We start from the raw sequence: 21,906 nt of genomic DNA, 5'->3' as shown, positions 1-21,906 counted from the left end.
CAAGCGAGGCCAAGGGGAGGGCAAGGTACCCTTTCTCCGACTCGGGAGGGGGAAGGGGCAGTCGTTCTTCGACTCGGCACAGAGCTCTGGAGCAGAGCAGAGGGGTCTGAGGGGTCGGGGGCCAACTGGGGGAACAAAGTGGGGAGGGAGCGGAGAAAGAGTTGGGGTAAGTTCAAATGAAAACTTTACTCACTAGATCCTCGAAGCTTCTTCGGTGCTCTTTCCCCTCCCAGTCTAGGCGGCGCGGAATCAGCTGGGGACGGATAAAAGAAAGGAGGGGGGGGGAGCAAACGATAAAGGCCAAGCCTCCGCTCCCCATCAACCCGACCCAGCTTGGGTCCTGGTCCTCGACCCTTTGGCGTCTTTATTTCTTTTGACCCGATAGCTGTTGCCCCAGAGCTAGACGAGTGTGTATGCGTGTGGGGGAGGCCAAACGGTAGGAAATCTTGAAAAACCACCTCCCACGGGCAAAAACAGGGGGCGAGTTCAGACCCCAGCGATATCCGCCCCTTTTGAGGGAAGAAGCCGGTTCACCCCTGTGACAACAGCTATGAGTGCCCAAATCCAAGCCTCCCTCCCGGCCCCTGCCCTTCTCCCCTGACTTGCCCTCCCCTTCCTCCAGTTTCACCCCAACCCTCCCCACCTCCTCCCCAAGGGGCTCCGTACCTGATGCTCCTCGAGCTCCTGCACTAGCACCTGAGCAAAAGGGAAACACGAATATGAGGAGCAGCTCGGGCCATCAATCCATTCCTCCCTCCCCACTTCAAACCCAGCCACTGACGATAGTACTAGTCAAGGCCGGCCATTCCCTCACCCTCTGCGGAACCGCGCACCCCGCTGCCTCGATTTCCCCTTTCGGGACCATTCCATACGACTCCCAGATCTCCTTCTTACCTGAGCGGATTTGTTGCAGGGTCCGGACTGCAAGAATCTAGCGATCAGGTAATACAGCTCTGAGGAAGAGGGGAGAAAGGTTCAGAGGAAGGCAAAGAAGAGAAATAGAAGCTTTTTTAAAAGGAATTGACAGCCGTCGCTCTAAGCCTCCATCCCCTTGGCCCCTGGACACAGCTACCCACCGGCTTCGATCTGGGTAGGTGCCGCCGCCATCCTTTTCCCGAGGGGGTTTGGGGGCTTCGATCCGGAGGGGCTGGCGGCGGCGGGTGGGGGCGCTGCCTCTATTGTGGTGAAGCCCCCATGCCCAGGAGTCCCGCCGCTTCCGCCGCACGCCTCGTCCCAGTTTCGGTCTCTCTCGGATTCATCGCATCACGTTTCGACCCATAGATATTCTAGCCCTAGAGCTGAGGAGGCGGAGGAGGAAGGAGAGGGAGAGAGAGAAGGAGAGGGAGGAGCCGAAGTGGCGGAGGGCTGGGCGGGGGCAAAGGGGGTGGAGAGAGGAGAAGGTAAAAACTGTGTGAGGGGTTGCAGCGCTGGTTGTTCACCGCCAGAGGCACTACCGCAACAGCGCGGCATCGCTCTCGGTGACGGCCCACGGTTGCCTAGCTACTGCTCCCGGAAGGAGGAAGGAGGGGGAGGTGCTAACTAGTGACGGACGCTCTGGATGTCTCTGTAGAACTCGGTGGTGGCGTTCTCTTCCGTGAACTCACGAGTCAGTTGCCCTTCCTGTGAGGGCAATCGGACCCTTTCCGGTCGCGAACCCTTCCCTCTGGCGTGATCGTGAGGAACATGTGAGGCGCTGGCTCGACTCAGCTGCTTTCTTCGGTTTCCTCCCAGCACCGAACAGGTTTTTTTGTTTGTTTGTTCGTTTGTTTTGTTTTGTCTCTCCCCCACCGAAAGGAGGCTAGCCGCTAAGAGATCTTATGAACGAAGGAGGAAAAGGAATCCCGACTTCGTCACTTGTTTTACTTCAAACGATTTTGTACCAGATGAAAATGCAGTACTTTACAGTCCAGAGTGCAGGGTTCATATTGTTATAGAGAAAGACCAGTTCTGAAAATGTCCCCCGATTCTAATAAATATTCCGGGAGGAGTTTGCTGTCAGACATTAAGCATTTTACTTTTTCCCCTTCTGAAAGTTTCACACGTGCCATATCGCTCCCATTCTTATAGGATAATGTTCAGTTGTCTCTTCAATTAATGCCAGAGTATTTTACATTAACCATGTATTTTTATGTATTGCATAGCTATATGCAAAGTAGTTTTCTACAGGTTGGGGGCAACATTTTTAAATTAATATATAACCCCAAACTTAATACAGTACCCACTTGCAGTATTTGGTTTATTGAAATATTAAGTGATCAAAGGTGGTAGAGTAATTGACACGTAGTAAACTGGGTTTCCTTCCCTATGTTCTCTTGATATTCTGTTCCCACCTCAAGCCTTGACCAAAAGAAGTAGTTATTAGAAGTTGAACCTGATGAGACCAGAAATGCTGTTTAAGCTGCAAGTGCTGTTTACATTGAAATGTTCAAATATGAAAGTTGACCTTTTAAGTTTAGGGTTGGATTATTAGGAACTTGGTTTCCTTACTCAGAGCTCAGCCATTAACCTCAGTGGGCCTAGAATTACTTATGCAGACATAGTTCTCACTCTGGCCATTTTTTTACCCTTCGGGAAGAAATAACCATACAAGACAATTATGATATCATAGGTCTATCTTTGGTCATTATGTTATAGTATTTGATAAAACAAAAGTCATTAACTGAGAAAAAAGATATTGAATATATATAAGCCCTAGACAACTCATTAAAGCAGTTTAGCAAAACATCCGAGTACCAGACTATTTTTTATAGTTCAAGTATGATATATATAACATTTAAAATTTATCAAACCATTACTATGTGCTAAGCACTTTGTACACTTTACCTCGTTTAATCTTTATAATGACACTAGGATGTAGGTTCTATTGTTATCCCCATTTTTCAGATGATAAAATTACTATATCACTTTGGACAACTCACTTAAATTTTGTGAATCTTATTCCTCATCTATAAAATGTGAGTAATAAATAGTACTTGTCATTACCACTTCACAGGAAGTACTATGTCATGTGAATATATTTGTATCCTATTTCAAACTTTAAAGGGCATTTTTATTCCAGTGAGCACTTCAGTATCAGTCTAGGTGTAATCAGGAGAGAAGAGGCACACAGTAATTTGGATAGGGAAAATTTAAGATACAAAATTATTAACATTAACAGGATATTGGAGCAATGAGGGATGACCTAGTAAGGAGTAAAGAGAACTCTAAAGAATATAGGAATAGCAGATATAATAATCACTACAGTTGAGATAGAGTAGTCTCAACACCTACCTAGGGCTAACATCTAGCTCTTATTGGAGAGGACAGAGCCAGCCCAGGCTCATTCAGTGATAGGGATGATGCTGTAATACCTTGCAGGCAGAATGATGGAACTCTGCCCTCTGGAATTTCCCAAAAACCTGTCCTCTGGAATCAGCCCTCTAGGGTGCCTGGGAAATATGTTCATAGTAAAGTTTCTTACTAGAGGCACTTTACTATAAAACCACCAGAAGGAGGTGCTACCAAAACCATCTACCACAGGAGCTAGGCAGTGGAGAAAGCTGCACAGGCTACAGGAGCAGCCTACCCAGTAAGCACATCAGAAGCAGGAAACAAAACCCTTTCTTCCTGCACTGTTTTTCCGGTTCCCTCTACTGACGAAGCTTCAGTTCTAGTTGACAAAAGGAAAAATATTTAAATGGCCCAGACCCATTTTCATAGAGCGGTCAATAAGGGAGAATCTAGAGAAGATAAGCAACATAAATAAACTGACACAACTTCTCTTGATATAACAACTACGTTGATAAAAAGAGAGTTATTAAAATGTATATGTTAACATAAAAACTGTTCATTTGTTGTTCAGGATAAGCCTAATACTTTGAATTATTTTGTTGCAATTAAAATCACCAGTCTTAACCCTATGGCCAAGGGCTTAATTGGGAGGGGAAGAAATTTTTCATAAACTAAAGCAAATAAGGATTTACATTTAAAAAATCTGGACTGTTTACCTGATAGTGTATTAGCTTTCTAGGGCCGCCATAGCAAATTACCATACACTGGGTGACTTAAAACAACAGAAATTTGTTCTGTCATAGTTCTGGAGGCCAGAAGTCTGAAATCAAAGTGTTGCCAGGGCCACACTCCCTCCAGAATCTCTAGTGGAGAATCCTTTGCCTCTTCCAGGTTCTGGTGGTTCCTATCATCCCTTGGCTTGTGATAGCGTAACTACAGTCTCTGTCTTCACATGGCCTTTTTCCTTGTGTGTCCCTTTGTTAAATCTTCCTCTTTCTTTTTCTTACAAGGACATTAGTCATTGGATTTCAGGCCCACCCTAAATCCAGGATGAGCTCATCTCAAGAACCTGAACTTAATTACATCTGCAAAGACCCTATTTCAAATAAGGTTACATTCACAGATACTGGGTGTTAGGACATGGGTGTATGTTTTGGAAGGGACACAAGTCAATCCACTAAATTATTTATTTTGTTCTAGCTCTTTTAAAATTACATTTTAAGGGAAGATCAAGTTGAAATTTTAACAATTCTCCATAGAATGGCAAAAAAAGAAAAAGAAAAAGAAGGAATACTGAGATGGAGGAACAAATTGTATAAATAAACAGTTTTTCTCTTTTACTATCTCAGTTTTCTTAAAAAAACAAACATGTAATAAAATAATGTATTCCTATATTTTAAACATCACATACATTACATCTTAATATATTTTAACATTGCATAGGTATAACAAGCATAACAAAATAGGGAAAAAAAGAAGAGGGAATAGAACTATATAGGAGTAACATTTGTATATCTCAAAAGAACTAAGTATTAAAGTGAACTATATCCTATTAAGAGTTATATGATAATCCCTAGAGGAACTACTAGAGGACTAAATGAAAAAAACATTTTGAAAATTTAAAAGTTACATTAGGAAATATTTAATACAAAAGAAAGCAAGAGAAGATGAATAGAACAAAAATACATGAGATATATAGAAAACAAAATAATAGATAAATCTAACTACATTAATAATAGCATGTGAATGGATAAGTTCCACTTCCGGCGTGAAAGCATGAAGAGCTTTGACCAACTCCCCAGTGAAATTAGTGAAAATTATAAAAATAACCATTCAAAGTATCAAGAAATGACCTTGATGGCATAAAACAAATAAAAACAAAAACAAACATATATTCAAGAAAATCTACTAAAGCTTTAAGAACAGTAAAAGTCAATGGTATTTGAACCAAGACCCACTCTCTCCCTCCTCCCCACAAGCTTATCAAGATAGAAACTCCACTGCAGAGTAGAACAGCCAATAAAACAGGACTCCCTCTCCCCCTAGTTCTCAGTTGAAGGGCTATCTTCTTGGGCAGTACAGGATATAAGTGTTTCTCATACTTCCCCCAGCTACCTGTTGCTGAAGCTATGTTCTGACCCAATGCAGCCAAGAAATAAGGGCTTCCTTTTTTTTGCCCCGCCCCCACTCATAGGACAAGGCTAGAATTTGGACATGGTGGCACTGAAAATACTGGGGCCTTGATCACCCTTATGCTGGGCTGTAGCACAGAAGAAACATGCTGAGCAGTAAAGCTAAGAGACCTAGGCTTGGTGCCCACCTCCTACACCAAGCACTCATCTTCAAAAGCAGAGATGTCAGAGAGAACTGGGCCATTTTCCTGGCCCCTAGTGCCAGAGCTGTAGCTCAGAGATTTTGCCCTAGAGGAGAAATAGGACTTAGAAGAGAAAGCTCTGAATCTTTCCCCGAAGAAACTGACTTTATTTGCAACAGAATGTGGCAAAATCCAAACCTAAGAGCAATCTAAAAAAAGAAAACAGTGAAGGTTGTGGTAAAAAGCAATTGGAAGGAAATTAGCAGATTTATTGAAATTATAGGGTAAACCTTAGGCTGTCTAGTTTGCTGGAAAGAAACAAAGGAAAAAGAACCCTCCTGAGGTCAGAGCAAATCTCAAACACTGACCTAGGGAACACTGACCTAGGGAAATACTCGTATGTCTTCAAGGGAGCCCAAATTAGACTGGATCATACTGGGAAGCAATTTATGTCCCACTGCATTGTTGAAAATAACAGAGCAAACAGCAGGTAATTAGTAAAACTTACAAGTTGAGAGAGGTTAAGAAAAGAGACAAACAGAGCCCTGTCAAAATTAGTGTCATCGCAGGGTGATTTTGTGCATCAAGGCTGCACCCTCTGAGGGGCAACATCAGGGGCTTCATACAATGAAGTGAACAAGCACATAACAATAACAGGACCTGGAAGGGGGAGACCAGTGCCCAAAGCTGCTAAAATGCCTAGTTTTCAACAACAACAAAAAATATGAGACATGCAAAGAAATAGGGAACTATGAACCATACATCAAAAAAAGGTAGCAACAGAAACTGCCTATAAAAATGACCAGATGTTAGATTTAATGGACAAAACCTTCAAAGTAGCCTTTGTAAATATGTTCAAAAAACTAAAGGAAGCCATGCTTAAAGAAGTAGAGGAAAGTATGAACAATGTTACATCAAATAGAGAATGCAAATAGAAATTATATATATATGCATATAAACCAAATGAGATTCTGGAGTTCAAAAGAATAGTAACTGAAGTTAAAAACTCACTGGAGGGAACAAGATTAGATTTCAACTGGCAAAATAAAGAATTAGCAAACTAAAATAAAAATAAGCAAATGTGTCTGCATTAAACTAAAAAAGCTACACAACAAAGGAAACCATTAACAACATGAAAAGGTAACCTATTAAATGGGGGGAAATATTTGCACATCACATATCTGATAAGGGATTAATATCCAAAAATATAAAGAACTCATACAACTCAATAGTAAATAAATAAATTAAATAAATAAATAATTAAGCAATCTAATTTAAAAATGGGCAGAAGATTTGAACAGACATTTTTCCAAAGAAGAAATACAGGGGCTGACAGGTACATGAAAAAATGCTCAACATCACTCATCAGGAAAATGCAAATCAAAACCACAATGAGATCACCTCACTTCTCAGAATGGCTTATTTTCAAAAAGTTAAAAAATTCAGTGTTGGCAAGGATGTGAAGAAACAGGAACCCTCGTGCACTCTTAGTGGGATTATAAATAAATTGGTGCAGCCAATTTCACAACATATACAAATACCAAATCATTACATTGTACACATGAAACTGATAAAATCTTATGTGTCAGTTGTAACTCACTTAAAAATTAACAAACTTGAAACATGGATAGAAATTATGAACTCCAAAGAACAGAGAGAAAAGGAATGAAAGAAAATGAAAGCCCCAGAGAAAAGTGGGACAATATTAAAAATACCAACATACAAGGTCAGCCAATTAAGTTCACGAATTCATCCTAGAAAAAAATGCTACTTACCTCTTTGTTGAATATCACTATGGTCACCTTCGAAGTACTCCCCTTGAGAAGCGCTGCACTGACACCAGTGCCTAATCCACCCTTCAAAGCAATTTTGAAACTATTTTTCTGGAATGGCTATCAGAGCTGTCATCATACTACCCTTGAATTCCTGAATGTTATAAAAATGTTTTCCCTTCAATATTTCCTTTATCTTTGGGTAAAGAAAAAAGTCATTGGGGGCCAGATCAGGTGAGTAGGGAGGGTGTTCCAATACAATTATTTGTTTAATGGTTAAAAACTCCCTCACAGACAGTGCTGTGTGAGCTGGTGCATTGTTGTGATGCAAGAGCCATGAATTGTTGATGAAAAGTTCAGTTCATCTAACTTTTTCAAGCAGCCGTTTTAGCACTTCTAAATAATAAATTTGGCTAACTATTTGTCCAGTTGGTACAAATTCATGATGAATAATCCCTCTGATATCAAAAACATTTAGCAACATTGTTGCAATAAGTTTGCAAACTTAATTGTTGGATCTCATATGTGTAGGAGTGTAAGAAGGAAAGAAAAGTGAGAAAGGAAGCAGAAATGAATAGAAGAAATGATGGCTGAAAACTTCCCAAATTTATTGAAAAACTAAACATGCAGGAAGCTCAGTGAACTGCAAATAGGAAAAAAAGGCAAAGAGATCCACAAATAGCCATAGTAAAAATTCCACAGCCAGTGACAAAGAGAAAATCTTGAAAGCTCAAAAAGAAAAAAGATTTCTACCTTACAAAGGAAGAATAAAGTTGATTTCTAATAAAAAAAAAAAAACAATGGAGGCCAGCAGACAGTGGGAAAACATATTCAATGTGCTCAAAGAAAAAAATCAAATGAGAATCCTATATCAAAGAATTTTTTTAATGATGGTGAAATAAAGACATTGCTAGATAAATAAAAATGAAAGAATTTGTTGCTAGCAGGCCCACATTATAAGAAATGTTAAAGAAAGTTATTCAACCTGAAAGCAACTGAATCCAGACATTAATTCAAATCCACACACCAAAGAGCAATAGCAAAGATAACTGTGATTATAAAGGACAATAAAAGTACAGTTGTCCTTCTTTCTTAAAAATTTAATTGTATAAAACTATGTATATAATGTATTATTTGGTCTATAACATAATAGAAATGTAATATATTTGCCAATAACAGGAAAAAGAAGGTGAGTGGGAACAAAGCTGTACTGGGCTTAGGACATGATACCATATGATAAATCTACAGGAACAAATGCAGAGAACGAGAAATGACCAATAATCAGGTTAATGTAACAAAAATTATATATACTAGCTCTTCTTATCTTACCTTTTAAAAATGTAATGATTATAATAATACATTTGGATTGAAACATTTATGGATGTAATATGTTTAATACACCACAAAAGTAGGGGGGAAAGGGTGTAGAGTTATGTAGAAGTAACATTTCTCTATCAGCAGAATTAAGTTAGTATAAATCTTAAACTGATTTTTATGAGTTACAGTGTACATAGTAAGCTCCAGAACAACCATTAAAGAAACAACTCAAAAATATAGTGAAAAAAATAATTTAGGAAATTTAAATGCTGGATTAGAAAAGATTCACTTAACACAAAAGAAAGCAGTAAAGGACGGATAGCAGAACAAAAAGAGCAACACACATATAGAAAATAAAAGGTAAAATGACACAATTATTGGTGGAAGTGTAAATTGTGCAGCCACAAGGAAAAACAGTAGGGTGGTTCCTCAAAAAATTAAAAACAACTATCATATGATCCACCAATTCCACTTCTGGGTATATGTCTTAAGGAAATCACTGTCTCACACAGATATCTGCACCTCCATGTTCATAGCAGCATTATTCACAATTGCCAAGACATGAAAACAACCTAAGTGACCGTCAATAGGTGAATGGATAAAGAAAATGTGATTGATATGTATGTATATGCATACACACAATGGGGTATTACTCAAAAAGAAAATTTTGCCATTTGCAACAACATGGACGCAAGAGGGCCTTTTGCAAGAGAACTAGGTCAGACAGAAAGACAAATACTGTATGATCTCACTTATAAGTGAAATCTAAAAAAGTCAAACTCATAAAAACAGTAGAATGGTGGTTACCAGAGGTAGGGGACTTGGGGAAATGGGGATATGTTGGTCAAAGAGTACAGACTTCCAGTTTTAAGATAAATAAGCTCTGGGTTTCTAACTGTTGTTACTTTGTTAAATTATCATTTATTAAGTGGAGCCCCAGGGTTTGGGATGGTGAGCCTCTGATCAACAAAACACTACAAGGGAATTGAAATAGAAAAAATTACTATACGCAAGTCCTGGAGGAGGCAAACAGCATGCCTCAAGAGGCCATGTGGGAAGATCAAGACAGGGTGCAGGGAGAGAGAGACAGCAGCAGGACCTGGGACACATGCCTTTATTAGGGTCCGAGGGTGGAGTGCTTTGGAGTAACTGGGCTAAAGCTGGATTAGTCAATTCAAAACAAAAAGAGCAGGTGTTTGGTGAGCTTTTCAGGGATTTTGTCTAGGATACACAAGGGAAAGGCCCTAGAAGGCAATGGAGGCGCTTTATCACAAAAGCTTTTGGGAAAGTCATACTAGGAACTTACATTTACGTGTGACTGCAGGCTGTTATCCAGGGCATGGGCTCCTGGCAGAAGCTACCGTGTTTCCCTGAAAATAAGACCTAACCGAAAACAATCCCTAGCATGATTTTTCAGGATGATATCCCCTGAATATAAGCCCTAATGCATCTTTTGGAGCAAAAATTAATGTAAGACTTGGTCTTGTTTTCGGGGAAACATGGTACTGTCAGTGCAGGGGCCCTCGAGGCCACTACACAATGCATGCCAAGGGAGCAATATTGTGGAGTAGTTTAGCTAAACTCTCAACGCTAATGTACAACATTACAATACTGTATTGTACACTTGAAAGTTTCTAAGAGAGTGTATCTTAAATGTTCTTACCACAACAACAAAATAGTAATTATGTGAGGTGAAGGATGTATTAACCTTGTGTGATAATCATTTCACAATATATATTTGTATCAAATCATCACATTGTACACCTTAAACTTACTCAATGTTCGGTCAATTGTATCTCGATAAAGCTAGGAAAAAAGTTAAATGACCAATGCAAATCCAATATATCAACAATTCCATTAAATATGAATGAGCTAAACAATCCAGTGAAAAGGCAGATTGTCATATCAGATTTAAAAAATTATTCATCTACATTCAGTCTATGGGTGAAACATTTTTGATTCAAAGATATAAATAAACATTCAATTGATGGAAAAATTTATATCATGCAAACAGCAACCATAAGAAAGCTGAAGTGTCTCTACTAATATCATAAGAAATAAAAAACAAAAACGTTATTAGAGGTAAAGAGGGACATTTTATAATGATAGAAGTTTCAATACATTAGGAAGAGGTATAACAAAAACATGTACTTAACAGCATAGTACCAAGATACATGAAGCAAAAACAGAGAAATGTAGGTAGAAATAAACAATGATAATAGTTGGGAACTTCAATACCCTATTTTCAGTAATGGATAAAACAACGGGGCAAAACATTAACAAGAAATGGAAGGCTTGAACAATACTAAGACAACCAGACCTCACAGACATCTACAGACACTCCACCCAACAACAGCAGAGTATACATTCTTCTCAAGTGCACATAAAACATTCTCCATGATATATTCTAGGACATGAAACAAACCTTGGTAATTTTAAAAGGATAGAAATAATATAATTTATGTTTTCTGACAACAATGGAATGAAATTAGAAGCCAATAACAAAGAAAATAGGGAAACTTACAAATATGTGGAAATTAAACAGCGCTCTCCTAAATAACCAAAGACGAAGAAATCAAAGGTGAATTTAAAAATTCTTTTTAAAACTTTTATAAAGAATTATTTGAGGGGTGACTGGATTGCTCAGTTGGATAGAGCACGAACTCTTAACACCAAGGTCACTGGTTCGATTCCCACATGGATCAGTGAGAAGCAATGGCTTGAGCTTAGAGCTGAGCTGCTGGTGGGCAGCCAGTTTGCTCAGTGGTTGGAGTGCGATGCTCATAACACCAAGGTTGCTGGTTGGAGTCCCACATTGGCCAGTGAAGTGCGCCCTCCACAACTAGATTGAAAAACAATGACCTGACATCCTGGAAAAACACACTGTTCCCCAATATTCCTCCCCCCCCAAAAAAAATTTTGAGTCAAACAGGATATGCTAGGAAGCAAAATCTCAACAGTTTGGGGAAAATGCTTCCTAAAAAAAACTCCTAAATGAATTAAAATGAAGACAAAACACAACAAAGCAGTGCATAGAGGGAAATTTAAAGGCACAAATACCTATACTAAAAAAAGAATAAATGGCAGCATTTTATCTCATGGCTGAGTAGTATTCCATCATATACAAAGTCTGACAATTAAGTTCACGATCTTGTTGCAATGATGTTGCTAACCTTTTTCTGATGTCAGAGGGATTATTCATTATGAATTTGTACCATCTGGACAAACAGTTCACCAAGTTTACTATTTGGAAGTGCTGAAAAAGCTACCTGAACTTTTCACCAACAATTCATGTCTCTTGCATTACAATTTACCAGCTCACACTGTACTGTCTGTGAAGGAGTTTTTAGCTAGTAAACAAATAACTATTGGAATACCCTTCCTGCTCATCTGATCTGGCCCCCAATGACTTCTTTCTTTACCCAAAGATAAAGGAAATATTGAAAGGAAGACATTTTGATGACATTCAGGACATCAAGGGTAATACGATGACAGCTCTGATGGCCATTCCAGAAAAAGAGTTCCAAAATTTCTTTGGAGGGTGGACTAGGCGCTACTGTCAGAGCATAGTTTCCCCAGGGGTTTACTTCAAAGGTGACCATAGTGATATTCAGCAATGAGGTATATAGCACTTTTTCTAGGATGAGTTTGTGAACTTAATTGTCAGACCTCATATATGTACTACATCTTTATCCAATCATTAATTGGAGGTCCTTTGGTTGTTTCCATGTCTTGACCATCGAGAATAATGCTGCCATGAACACGGGGATACATACATCTTTATGGATAAATGTTTGTGGATTTGGGGGGTAGATAAGTAATTCTTTTCTTAATTTTTTGAGGAACCTCCATACTGTCTTCCATAGTGCCTGTACCAATTATAATTTTACTAACCAATGTCACACCAGTAAATTTAATAGAGATAAAAAAGAAGAAAGATCTAAAATCAATAATCTTGCCCTTCTACTGTAATACACTAGAAAAATAAGAGCAAGTGAAGTGCAAAACACAGAGGAAGGAAATGATGAAAATTAAGGAAAAATTAATGAAATAGAGAATGAAAATGATAGAAAAACATCAATTAAAATAAAAGTCAATAATGTAAAACAATAAACAAAACTGACAAAACTAGATGGGTTGACCAAGAAAAACTTGAGAGGACTCAAGTTACTAAAATCAAAAATAAAAGACAAGACATGATGACTGCTGAGCTCACAGAAATAAAAAGTAATCAAAAATCTTCCAACGAATAAAGCCCAGGCCCAGTTAGTTTTACTGGTAAATTCTAGCAAACATTTAAAGAATTAGTGGCAATTCTTCATAAACTCTTCCAAAAAACAGAAGAGGAAAGAACACTTTGTAACTTATTCTATGAGGTATTACCCTGATATCAAAAACAAACATCAAAAAAGAGAAAACTATAGAAAATATCTCTTAAGAATACTGTGATGGTTAATTTTATATGTCAACTGGACTAGCCATGTGTGTCTAGATTCAACACTATTTATGGGTGTGTCTGTTAGGGTGTTTCTAGATGAGAATAATATTTTAATTGATCAGTAAAGAAGATCGCCCTCCCCATTGTGGATAGGCGTCATCCAATCAATGGAGGACCTGAAAAGAACAAAAAACAGTGAAAGGAGAAAATTGCCTCCTCCCCTTTTTTTCCTATTTTACTGCTTGAGCTGGGACAGATCTCATCTTCTCCTGACCTCAGACTGGGATTTACACCAATGGCTTCCCTGGTTCTCAGGGCTTCAGATTTAGGGTGAATTACACTACTGACTTTCCTGGGTTTCCAGCTTGGAGACAGCAGATCCTGGGACTTCTCAAGCCTTAATAATCATATGAGTCAATTCCTAGAGGAACAGAATTTTATTAATGAATGTTCTGAATTGGTTCTGGAGTTTTGGAATTTTCTGTCTAGTGAGATTAGATTTAAAGATGGTAATGAGCAAGGAGCTAGGTAACTTTGTATATGATACTTTCCACCATTTTTGGAAAATTAACAAATATAGTGATGTTGGTTGCTTGCTTCTAATGTTGCTGGACAAAATGGTGAAAGATAAAGATGAGCTCAAGCATTCCAATTCACAGCTCAAGAGCCATGTAAATGGCCTAAGAACTTCTATATGTGCCTTGATGGAGACCCTTATCTCTTGTAGCTACAGGGCTGATATTGCTGAAAATTAATGCAGAACTTCATTGTGTGATTTGCCTGAATTACAATGCAAATTGAACTCTCAGCCTCGAAGAGTGTCAACTGTTAAAGTGAAGACATGGATTGTGAAAGAATGAGATCCAATAAAGTGGGATGAGGACATGTGGAAAGACCCTAATGAAGCTGGGACATCGGGCCCCTAAATTTTCATTAATCTTCTTTACCAGTGAAAGAGACCTCCCCACCACCAGTGGAAAGTGGCCTCTTCAACCCCAGCAGAATTGACCTCCCAACTTCCAGCAGAAGTAGCCTCCTCAACCCCCGTAGAAACAGCCTCCCCATCACCTATAACAGCAGCATCTCCACCCTGATTGGTATTTTCTATCCATTTAAGGGGATTAACCATGCATTGCCCAAGGAAATTGTGAAGGCTTCCCCTGAGGCAGTTTCCATGCAAGACAATGGTAAGTCTCCTTAGGACACACCTCCACCACCACTCTTTGCTTCTAGATTTATAGCTAGACCCAAGTCCCAGCAGGCACCTACAATGTGTCCCATGAGGGTGAGTTTTCTAATTTATACAAACAGAAATCCAGGGAATATGTGTGGGAATAGATATGAAAGTTATGGATAATGGTGGAAGGGACATAAATGTATTGGTATAGAATTAACCCCTGGTTGTTCACAGAATGTGAAAGCATTCACAAGACTACAAGAGCAAGAAAAGACTTATTGAAAGGAAGAGAGAGAGTTCTGTTGGGAACTGGCAAAAGGAGTTTTGCCAGGGCAGAGTCTAATGGAGACAGCTGTGGCGGGTTTCTGTTTAGCTCGAGTTTTATATTTTCCTAAGCAGAATGTAGGGTGCTTGTCAGCTTGCAGGGGGGCTGCCATTACAACTGTCTTCTCCTGGAAACTGTCCTGTTCCCATCTATGGTAGATGTCAGCTTGTAGGGGGTTGCCACTGTGATTGGGAACTGCTCTGTTCCCACCTACGATGGATGTAAGGTGCTTTTCAGCTTACAGACGCAGCGCTAGCCAGGGGATTCAGAGCCAAGCGGTTAATGTTTAAGCTCATTCCTGTTAGCTTACAAACTCACTCCTGTTAACTCATTTCCTGTCCCATCCTGCCAGCTCACAATCCCATTCCTGTTAACTTTTTACTTGTCTCATCAATACAGTTGGAGCAGGTCAAATTTATTGATAGAGTGTCATTAAGCAGAAATTCTATATTTAATGTTGCAGCTCAGGGAGTTAGAAAGGGCTCTAGCAGTTTGGTTTGTTATTTGGTAGGACTAAAAGATAGCAGGCATGAGTGAATCGAAAATGCTGGACATATTTTGGTTTAATGTGGAGGAAGAAATACAAAGGATTAGGGAGATTAGAATATTGGAGTGCATTTTTCATTTAAGACCAACTCACCCAATTTGGGAGGGTCCAGAAGCCATACTTTGTACCAATACTGTGAGGCATAAATTTGTGAGGGGAGCCACAGCATCTTTGAAGAGCTCTGTGATTATTGTTCTCTGTAGGCTGGATCTCACAGTAGGATTGCAGTAACTGAATTGGGAAATCTAAATGCAATGGGAATTATTGGACCCCAGGGGGCAGAGGCCAAGTGGGGTCACTCAACCACCAAAGGCAATGTGGACATGATTATTGTAATAAACAGTAGAGTTAAAGCAGCAATCACAATATGACTTTCCCAGACCTATGGCATTGGGTAATTAATCATGGTGTTCCTAGAAGTTATAGGAAGCATACTAAATTCTTATTTGATCTGTATAAGCAGAAAAGTTCTAGGTCGAGTGAACCAAAGTCTAACCTGAATCATAAAAACAGTGTAACAGCCCCTCAGTCAATTCCTAGACTTGAACCAGTTTACAGATCCAGAAACCCTGAATGAAGAAGAGGCCACATGCCCTCAAGAAAGAACCTGGTACACCACTGTTAATCTTTCTCTCAGTCTTCTCCAAAGGGATCTAGGTAACAGTGCATTGGGGAAAAGGAAATAATCAGACCACTTGGGGACTGCTGGACTCTGGCTCTGAGCTCACATTGATTCCAGGACACCCAAAATGTCATTATGGCCATCTAGTCAGAGTGGGAGCTTATGGAAGTCAGGTGAGCAATAGAGTTTTAGCTCAGGTCTATTTCACAATGGGTTCAGTGGGTCCCCAAATCCATCTGGTGTCTTTTCCCCTAGTTCCAGAATGTGTAATTGGAATAGATATATTTAACAGCTGGTAGAATCCTCATACTGGTTCCCTGATCTATGGAGTAAGGGCTATTATTACATGAAAAGCCAAATGGGAGCCATTAGAACTATCTCTACCTAGAATTGTAAAGCAAAAGAAATACCACCTTCCCAGAGGGATTGCAGAGATTAATGCCATTGTCAAGGAACTGAAAGATGTAGGGGTGGTAATTTTTACCACATCCGCATTCAACTCTCTCACTTGGCTTATGCACAAGAAAGATGAATCTTGGTGAATGACAATGGATTATAAGCTTAATCAGGTGGAAACTCCAATTGCAGCTGCTATATCAGATGTAGTTTCAGTGCTTGAGAAAATTAAAACATCCCTTACTAGTTCCTGATATACTGTTATTGATCTGGCATTGCCTTTTTTTCCATGCTTGTCCATAAGATCCACCAGAAGCATTTTGTTTTCAGCTGCCAAGACCAGCAATACACTTTCACTGTCCTACCTCAGAAGTATAGCAACTCTCTAACCGTTTTCACAATTTAGTTTTCAAGGATCTTGATCACCTTTCTCTTCCATAAGATACCACATTGTCCCATTACATTGATGGCATTATGCTAATTGGACCTAGTGAGCAAGAATTAGCAACTACTCTAGACTTGTTGGTAAGACATTTGCATGTCAGAGGGTGGGTAATAAATCTAACTCAAACTCAGGTGACTTCTACCTTGGTGACATTTCTAAGGGTCCTGCAATTTGGCGCATATTGAGATACCACTTCTAAGGTAAAGGATAAGTTGTTGCATGTGATCCCTTCTACAACCAAGAAGGGCACAACATCTAGTGGGCCTCTTTGGATTGTAGGAGTAACATATTCCTCATTTGGGTGTGTTTTTCTGTCCCATTTACCATATGGCCCCAAAAGCTGCTAGTTTTGTGTGGGGCCCAGGACAAGAGAAGGCTCTACAACAGGTCCAGGATGCTGTGCAAACTACTCTGCCATTTGGACTGTATGATCCTACATATTCAATGGTGCTTAAAGTATCAGTGGCAGGTAAGAATGATGTTTAGAGCATTTGGGAGGACTCTATAGATGAATCATAGCACAGACCTTTAGGATTTTGGAACAAGACCCTGCCATCATCTTCAGGTAGCTACTCTCCTTTTGAGGAATAGCTCTTGGCCTGCTACTGGGCCTTAGTAGAGATGAAATGCTTTACCATCGGCCACCAAGTTACCATGTGATCTGACCTACCCATTATGAACTAGGTGTTATCTGATCCACAAAACCATAAAGTTGGGCATGCACAGCAACACACCATCATCAAATGAAAGTAAGGTACAGCAAGTCCTCAATGTTATTTTCATATAAAATTGATGGGATGCCCTAGGAACTTAACTCTTGTGTAAATCATTTAGCTTATGGTACAATTGGTCTCATTATATACCATTTCACCATAGTTCCAAGAACCTATTGGCAGCGTTAAGTGAGGAATCACTGTATACATGATTCAAGACCTTCAAGTAGGTCTTGAAGGCACAAGTATGTAACATGAAGAAGTGGCGCAAATAGTCATAGTCTCCACTCCTCTTACACTACTTTCTCTCTCCCAGATTGCACCTTATGGACTCATGGAAGTTCTATACAATCAGTGAACAGAAAAAAAAGAAGACTCGAGCCTGGTTTACAAATGGTTCTGCACAATATAAAAGTGGCACCTGAAAGTAGACAGCTCTAGCACTACAGACCTCTGTGAGATATCTCTGAAGTACAGTGGTAAAGGGAAATTCTCTAACGGCTGAGAACTTTGAAAAACAAAAATAACACCAAAAGAAAAAAAAGGAACTTAGAGTAGTGGACCTGTTATTCAGTTTGATTGGAAGGAGTAATGGCTAGATGTGTGATTAATACCAATTAATGGATTGTAGCCAATGATTTGTCTGGACAGTCTGGGACTTGGAAGAAACACAATTGGAAAAGTGGTGACCAACACATTTGGGGAAGAGGTATGTGGATAGATCTCTGAATGGGAAAAACAAACAAACAAAAACCCGAAGATATCTGTGTGTCATGTGAATATTCACCAAAGGGTGACCTTAACAGAACAAGATTTTAACTATCAAGTGGATCAGATGACCTGTTCCCTGGATACTAGTCAGCTTCTTTCTCCAGCCACCCCTGTCTTTGCCCAATGAGCTCATAAACAAATTAGCCATGGTAGCAGGGGTGGAGGTTATGGATGGGCTCAGCAACATAATTTCCACTCTCCAAAGTGAATTTGACTACAGCCACCACTAAGTTGTCCAGTCTGCCAACAGTGATCGACAGAGTCTATAATATGAAGCCATTTCTGGGGGTGATCAGCAAGCTGCCTGGTGGCAGATTGATTACATTGGACCACTTCTATCATGGAAGGGATAGCATTTTGTTCTCACTGGAATAGCCAATTACTCTGGATGTGAATTTTCCTACCCTGTATTCAATGCTTCAGTTAAAACTACATCCCTAAACTTACAGAATTCCTTATCCACAATCATGGAATATGAGTATGAGTACTCTTCCCACTTAGTAGCCCTCTCGGTTATCAGATTGACTGTCAGTGTATCACAGTGGTTGTGTTAAAGTAACCCTTGTTTTACTTAAAAATGGCCTTGAATCTCAAGAAATGCTGGCAATTCAGATATGCCAAAGAGAAGCCCTAAAGTGCTTCCTTTAAGTGAAAGGTGAGTACAATACAATAAGATATTTTGAGAACAAGAGAAGCCACATTCACATGACTTATTACAGTATAATTTTTCTATTTTATTATTAGTTATTTCTGTTTATGCCTAATTTATAAATTAAACTTTATCAGAGATATGCATAGGAAAAAAACATTATAATATATATAGGGTGTCAACTGGCAAAAACAACTCTCCAGAAAATCCACCAAAAGAGGAGTTTATTTGGGAAAAGAAAAGAAACAAAATCCATCACCACAGTGCGGGAATGCACACCTGCAACCCGGGGCTCCAGCCAGCTGCCCACGTGAAGAAGAATAAGCCCAGTTCCAAGATGGCTATTCTGTTTATTAGCATCTCTCCCCTGGAAATTACCACAAAGTTTAAGAGGAAGTCAGGACTGGAGAGTTAACGAGGGGCCCAGCTCCACCCATAGACCTCCTAGCTCTACAGCTAAGCATTTTAAGATGACAGTTCAGTTTTATCATCCCCCCCCATCAAGATCTTTTCTCTAAAAGATCATTGATCAACAGTCAGGTCTTCTAGTCTCAGGTTTTTCCAGTGTCCAGTCTTTTGTTCCTCGATGTCCATTCAGCCTCTTTTGGGTGTCCTCTCTTACATCATGGGGAAGAGTGCATGGATCAGGAAACAGCTGGAGTCCAATGCTGACCGACATCAGAAGCAGAGCTTAAATAGACCAAAGTTGAAGGTAGAATTAGAATATGGCAACCTAGCTTATGTGGCAAGTGTAAACCAGAAACTCAAGCTCCGTAGAGGTCACCTGTTTTGAATTTTGACAGTTTTAGTTTCAGGTCACCAGACTGTGATTTTCCAGTCAGGGTTCGGTGCCTTCTTTAGGTGTGACACATGTATCCAAGAGTCTACTCCCTGTAGTTTAGCAGGGAGTAAGGGCCCCTGCAGCGTGAATGGAGGAAATCCTTCTTGAGGTATCTTACAATAAACAAAATTTCCAGGTTGTACAGTATGAATTTTTAGGTTTTTATTTCCCTGGAGTGCATGGTGAAATGATTGTTTGACTAAAGCATGATTATTGTTGATAGAATCAATTAAGCCTTTACAATACTGAAGTATATCTCCTTTCACCAATAGTGGATCAAGAGAGGCAGGGGCCAAATACATAGGGTGCCCTGTGATTATCTCAAAAGGTGAGAACTTATGCATCCCAAAAGGAGTAGATTTGAGATTTAAAAGGACTAATGGCAATGGTTTTGGCCAAGGTATCTGAAGAGTTCCTGTAAATTTTGTCAATTGAGTTTTAATAATACCATTAGTGCATTCAACCAATTCTGAAGATTGAGGATGTTAACCACAGTGAAAATATTGTAGGACTGGCCAAATAGTACAGACTTGCTTTAGCACCTGACCAGTGAAATGGGTTCCTCGATCACTGTGGAGAGTTCAAGAGGAGTTCCCCAAGTAGGAATAATCTTTTCTAACGGTACTTTAACCACTGTAGGTGCATTAGCTTTTCTGCAAGGGAAAGCTTTAGTCCAGTGAGAAAACATACATATCATGACTAAAATATATTTGTATCCATAAGATGGGGGAAGCTGTATGAAGTCTAGTTGCCAGACCTCAAATGGTCCATTTGGCAATTTAAAATGTCCAGAGACAGTGCAGATAGGCTTCCCTGAGTTGTATTTAGGACAGGTGGGACACCTGAGGTAGACATTTTTTGCAGCCTATTATTTTCCCAACAATATTAGTGCATAAAGGCTACCATTTTATCAGTTGACCAATAGTTCAATGCATGTACAGTGGGAATTTTAGAGTTTCTGGGAGGACTGGGTTGTTTTTTGGTCTGATCTAGAGCCTCTTTATTTACTAAACCAACAATTGTTGGATTTCCAGTCTTGTTTTTCTTCTCCAGAAGCTGATATTTGGGCTTCTCTGGTTAGTTTTTCTAAGTTATCAACTGAAGAAGCTTCTCTGTGGACCATGACAGAGGTTTGACTGTTAAGAATGCCTTTAAAAGCAGCATTTTTTAGCAGAGATATCAGCCAGGTGATTTCCCTTTGCTTCCAAGGAGTTAAGTTTAGAATGTCCCGGAATCTTAATAATGGCTAAGGCATCAGGTAAAATTATAGCATCCAATAATTTTTGTACATATGGACCATTTTAAATTTGACCTCCATTGTAGGTAAGGAAACCATGTTGTTTCCATAACATTCCAAAAGCATGGGCCACCGCAAAAATGCTGTAAATATAAATGTTGACAGCTTTACCCTTTGCTAAAATGCAAGCTCGAGTGAGTGCATATAATTCAGCCTGCTGTGCTGAAGTGGCCAGGGGAAAAGGTGCTGTCTCAATGACTTCAGAAGGAGTTACAACAGCATAACCAGTACAGTACCCACCATTGTTTTTTAAGTATGAACCATCAGTAAACCATGAGAAATCAGCTTTACCCAGAGGAGTTTTCTGTAAGTCATCATGAGGAGTCAGAAGGTGATCTGTTAATGTCAGGCAGTCATGAGGGGCTGCCTCAGTCCCAGAAGGAATAGAAGTAGCTGGACTCAGGTTATTACAATGTGAAAGGGTTATATGGGAAGCAGTTAACAAAAGGATTTCATCGGAAGTAAGGCAACTGAAAGATGTTGAGTGTGACGAGAATTCAGGAGAGCTTTAACTGCATGCGGCACAAAGATAGTTAGAGGGGATCCCACAACAATCTGCTCTGTGGCCTTAACCAGGAGGGCAGTAGCAGGAAGCAGCTCTGAGGCGAGGAGGGTATCCCTGAGCCACAGGGTCTAGTTGTTGACTATGGTATCCTAGGGTTTTATGTTCTTCCCCGTGTTTCTGAGTGAGCACGCCAAGGGCATTTCCTTCCGTTTTATACACAAAAAGGAAGAAAGGAATCTGGTAGGATGCCCAAGAGAATGTGGGTTTATTAAACTCTCCTTCAAGGCCTTGAAAGCCACGCCATCCCATTCCTTCCATGAAATTGGGTCAGGACTATCATTCTTTAATAGGGCATGTAGAGGTTTTGCCATAAGAGAAAGATTTGGGATCAAATTCCGGCAATAGCCAACTCGTCCAAGAAAACCTCTTAATTGACGCTTAGGCTTGGTCATTGAGAAACTTAGGATGCCATAGAGCCTGTCTGGATCCAAGTGCATACCTTGTTCC

General features: G+C 39.7%; 1 protein-coding gene and 1 long non-coding RNA gene across 2 annotated transcripts in view; one reads left to right on the top strand and one right to left on the bottom strand.

The window, feature by feature from the left end:
• Window positions 1-1,321, bottom strand: part of BRWD3 (bromodomain and WD repeat domain containing 3) — a 105,907-nt gene extending 104,586 nt beyond the window's left edge. Inside the window, exons 1-4 of the mRNA XM_081042904.1 lie at window positions 1,077-1,321; window positions 895-953; window positions 667-696; window positions 194-253 (exon numbers count right to left, since the gene is read on the bottom strand). Coding sequence (XP_080899030.1) covers window positions 194-253; window positions 667-696; window positions 895-953; window positions 1,077-1,107 — 180 coding nt within the window. The 5' untranslated portion in view covers window positions 1,108-1,321. The remainder of the gene's footprint in view (window positions 1-193; window positions 254-666; window positions 697-894; window positions 954-1,076) is intronic.
• Window positions 1,322-1,570: 249 nt separating this feature from the next.
• LOC308494929 lies at window positions 1,571-19,743 on the top strand. Its single transcript, XR_013992965.1, has 3 exons — window positions 1,571-1,741; window positions 14,229-14,298; window positions 17,653-19,743. It is a non-coding gene; the product is annotated as an uncharacterized lncRNA (long non-coding RNA).
• Window positions 19,744-21,906: the final 2,163 nt, after the last annotated feature.

Source organism: Rhinolophus hipposideros, assembly GCF_964194185.1.
Source record: "Rhinolophus hipposideros genome assembly, chromosome: X".
Taxonomy (NCBI): domain Eukaryota; kingdom Metazoa; phylum Chordata; class Mammalia; order Chiroptera; family Rhinolophidae; genus Rhinolophus; species Rhinolophus hipposideros.
This window is presented reverse-complemented; position numbering and strand designations above follow the sequence as displayed.